Here is a 3,629-nt window from a genome sequence, read left to right on the forward strand (position 1 = left end):
TACAATACCAGCTGCAGTCATTGCAACTGCCCATGCGCAGAGTCCCCAGCGGCGCTGTGGCTAATGAAGAATAATAAATCATGAAAGGTTTTTCAGGTACAGCCGAGAGAGTAAGAGGAGAGGGAGTAAGAGAATGGGCGAGAGAGCGAGCGAGCGAGCGAGCGAGAGAGAGAGAGAGAGAGAGAGAGAGAGAGAGAGAGAGAGAGAGAGAGACGCAGCCTGCCCTTCGCCTTGGAGCACAGACAGATCGAGTCCCCGCAGCATTGAATGTAGTCGACTGTCACCTTTATCCCATAATCAAATTCAACAAGATTCGGGATAAAGGTTAACGAGCGATATTGTTTTGAGCAACGTCGTTTTGGAGATTTGTGCGAAGAGAAGCTGAGGAGAAACTTTTTGCACTCGTTCTAAAAACGTGAGTAAAGACAAACTCACCAAAGGCATCAGATTCCGCTGTGACAAATGTACGATATTTTGTGAGGGCGGAGGAAAATTCTGTGGAGCGTTTTAATAGAGTTGACGTAATCTTTGAAGGAGTTTACCGACAGGTTGCATGGCTTACTGGTGCTCGCGACACATCTCAAGCCACGGCACGCAACGGAGCGACCAGGAGAGCGTTCTCTGAGAGCATCAGGCAGCCAGCACTAGATGAGCTATCTAGAGACTTGGTGCATCATCCTCTCCACGTTCGTTGCAGCGCCAGAGACTTGAGGCTTCCGCGCAGCGACTGGGCTTGAACTCCAGTCGAAGAAGAAGAAGGCGGAGTCTTAACTTATTAAAAGGAACTCGCCAAGACTCGATCGCAAATATGATGATGATGTCTCTGAACAGCAAGCAGGCTTTCGCCATGACCCACACCAGTTTGGCCGAGGCCAAATACTCCAGTTTGCATTCCTCGTCCTCTTCCACTTTGACTTCCAACGCGCCCTCGTCCTGCTCTTCGTCCAGACACAGCAACACGATCAGCAGCGGCGGCGGCAGCTCCGAGGCGATGCGCCGAGCATGTCTCCCAACCCCACCGGTACGTATTCTGCATAATCACCGCTTAAAGGCACATTTTGACAGCCCACTTTTTCTGCTTGATGTTTTTTTCATGCCTGCACAGCAAATCACCCAACACCTCCATTTTCCCCCCCAACTTATGTATTCAGCCGGGTTTGCCTTTCGTATTAATTTTTATGACCTGGGATGTTGCATGTGTCTTGTTTTGTGTGTTCTTTTTTAGGATTTCTTTTTTTTTTTTTTTTTTTTTACATGCTGGAAATGTTTTAAAAGCTCGGAGTGGAGCGCGAATTCCCTGCTGACAGTTATGTGTGCATTCTATTTGCAATTGCAGAGCAATATATTCGGCGGATTGGATGAGAGTTTGTTGGCCCGCGCGGAAGCTCTGGCGGCGGTGGATATAGTCTCGCAGACCAAAAGCCATCATCACCCTCCTCATCACAGCCCCTACAAGCCGGACGCAACCTACCACACCATGAACACGCTTCCGTGCACCTCCTCGTCTTCCTCGTCGTCCGTGCCCATCTCGCACCCGTCAGCTCTCGGGAGCCATCACCACCACCACCATCATCACCACCATCACCAGCCGCATCAGGGACTGGAGGGCGACCTGCTGGACCACATCACCCCGGGACTGGCACTTGCCGGAGCCATGGCCGGGCCAGACGGCTCGGTGGTCTCCACGCCTGCGCACCCTGCCCACATGGCAGGCATGAACCACATGCACCAAGCTGCCATCAACATGGCTCACGCCCATGGGCTGCAATCCCACATGGGCTGCATGAGCGACGTGGATGCAGATCCCAGAGACTTGGAGGCATTCGCTGAGCGCTTTAAACAGCGTCGGATCAAACTCGGCGTGACCCAAGCGGATGTAGGGTCAGCGCTGGCCAACCTGAAGATTCCTGGCGTAGGCTCTTTAAGCCAGAGTACCATCTGCCGGTTTGAATCTCTCACGTTGTCCCACAACAACATGATCGCCCTGAAGCCCATCCTGCAAGCCTGGCTGGAGGAGGCTGAAAAGTCTCACCGGGAGAAACTGAACAAACCCGAGCTCTTCAACGGGGCCGAGAAGAAGAGGAAGCGGACCTCCATCGCGGCTCCCGAGAAAAGGTCCCTCGAAGCTTATTTTGCTATTCAGCCTCGTCCATCCTCAGAGAAAATCGCAGCCATCGCAGAGAAGCTGGACCTCAAAAAGAACGTTGTGCGGGTTTGGTTTTGCAACCAGAGGCAGAAACAAAAACGCATGAAATACTCGGCCTGCGTCTAGCTCGAGCAGAAGACCAACGCGACGTGTCGAGAGAGACTCCTAAAACTGTTTAGAGACGATTTGTAAAATATTTCTTATCTCACACCTTTTTCAATCATCAATAACTTGTGCATTGAACCAGAATTTCATGACATTCAAAAGAGACATTTGAAAATACCAAATCACTGTCACGTATTACGCAAAGGGGATGTGGAATCATGTAAAGGATCGTTTGACTGATCAAGTAAGACCATTCGTTTTTCCTCACTTATTCCAGCACACTTTCTATAGCAGAGGAGTGAGACTCTTTAAGCCTCAATCAGACGAAATAACACATTTCAGTCATTTACCAGAAAGTGTTCTGTATCAAGCTACACACAACACCAGTAATTATAAACTGATAATTACTGAAAAACTTCGAAAAACTTCAGGTCAAAAGGGTGACAGTGTCTTGTCAATGTTTTTCATTTGAACTATTTATTTATCAGTATGTCACGCTTCAATCTGGTGTTACTTCAGGGTTCATTAGAAGAAAAAAAAAAAAAAAAGAAAGAAAGAAAAAAGAAGGACATCACGAATTAACTCCACGAACGATTCTGCAACATTATTAGATGATAACCAACAGCTCCTTGTAAATTATTGATTTAGCTGTTACATGCATAATTTTGTCTGTCGTCTTCTTAATTCCACTTCTGTGATTTTAATAATGATAAACATAGCCTAAAATTAGGCAATTGGCGATGAGAATATCCATATATTTTTTAACGTGAAAGCTTATGGGTTTAGGACGTATACATTTGCTATAACTGACCTCTTAGCTGTTAAAATAGAACATACTGGATATACTGAACACGAGGTGAGGCTCAATTGTTTTTAGTAATGGGATTTGTTCCGCCAAATATCTGTTGCAATACGCCTGCGCTCTGGCTATGTTTCTTATGAACTATTTATCATGTGAGGTAATGTTTACTTCATTACATATTTATCGGGATTCCCTCCACGTTTTTGCTTGAGAAAATCATATTGAGACAACAAGGAAAACGTGGCCCTCAGCAAATGGGGAAACTGCTTGAAACAGGCCACTTTTCATTTTTTTTCTTTCGTTGTTTCGAGAAGGCACAATCGAGAGATATATGAGAACATTTTCTTTGAAATTATTTTCATGTATGTTATCTGCTTATTTATTTGTATAAATATACGCGTACAGTTATGGAGTCGTTGCTTGTTAAATTCACCATGTTTAGTAATGTTTTCTTAAAGAAAAAGATGAGTTTCATGGAAGCATTCACGGAAAATGTAAATATCTCATTTGGACATACACATAAAATATCCGTACAGGTATTTGCTGTATTGCTGTTTTAGCTGCGGTAACTGTAAT

The 3,629-nt window shown here is 45.7% G+C and overlaps 1 protein-coding gene across 1 annotated transcript; it reads left to right on the forward strand.

The window, feature by feature from the left end:
* Window positions 1-808: 808 nt before the first annotated feature.
* pou4f2 (POU class 4 homeobox 2) lies at window positions 809-2,272 on the forward strand (the record flags this gene model as incomplete). Its single annotated transcript, XM_081361061.1, has 2 exons — window positions 809-1,021; window positions 1,337-2,272. The coding sequence occupies 2 exons, from the start codon at window positions 809-811 to the stop codon at window positions 2,270-2,272; spliced, it is 1,149 nt and encodes a 382-aa protein (XP_081217187.1).
* Between the last annotated feature and the right edge of the window lie 1,357 nt (window positions 2,273-3,629).

The sequence above is a fragment of the Scardinius erythrophthalmus genome (genome assembly GCF_964197995.2).
Source record: "Scardinius erythrophthalmus genome assembly, chromosome: 3".
In the NCBI taxonomy this organism is placed as follows: Eukaryota; Metazoa; Chordata; class Actinopteri; order Cypriniformes; family Leuciscidae; genus Scardinius; species Scardinius erythrophthalmus.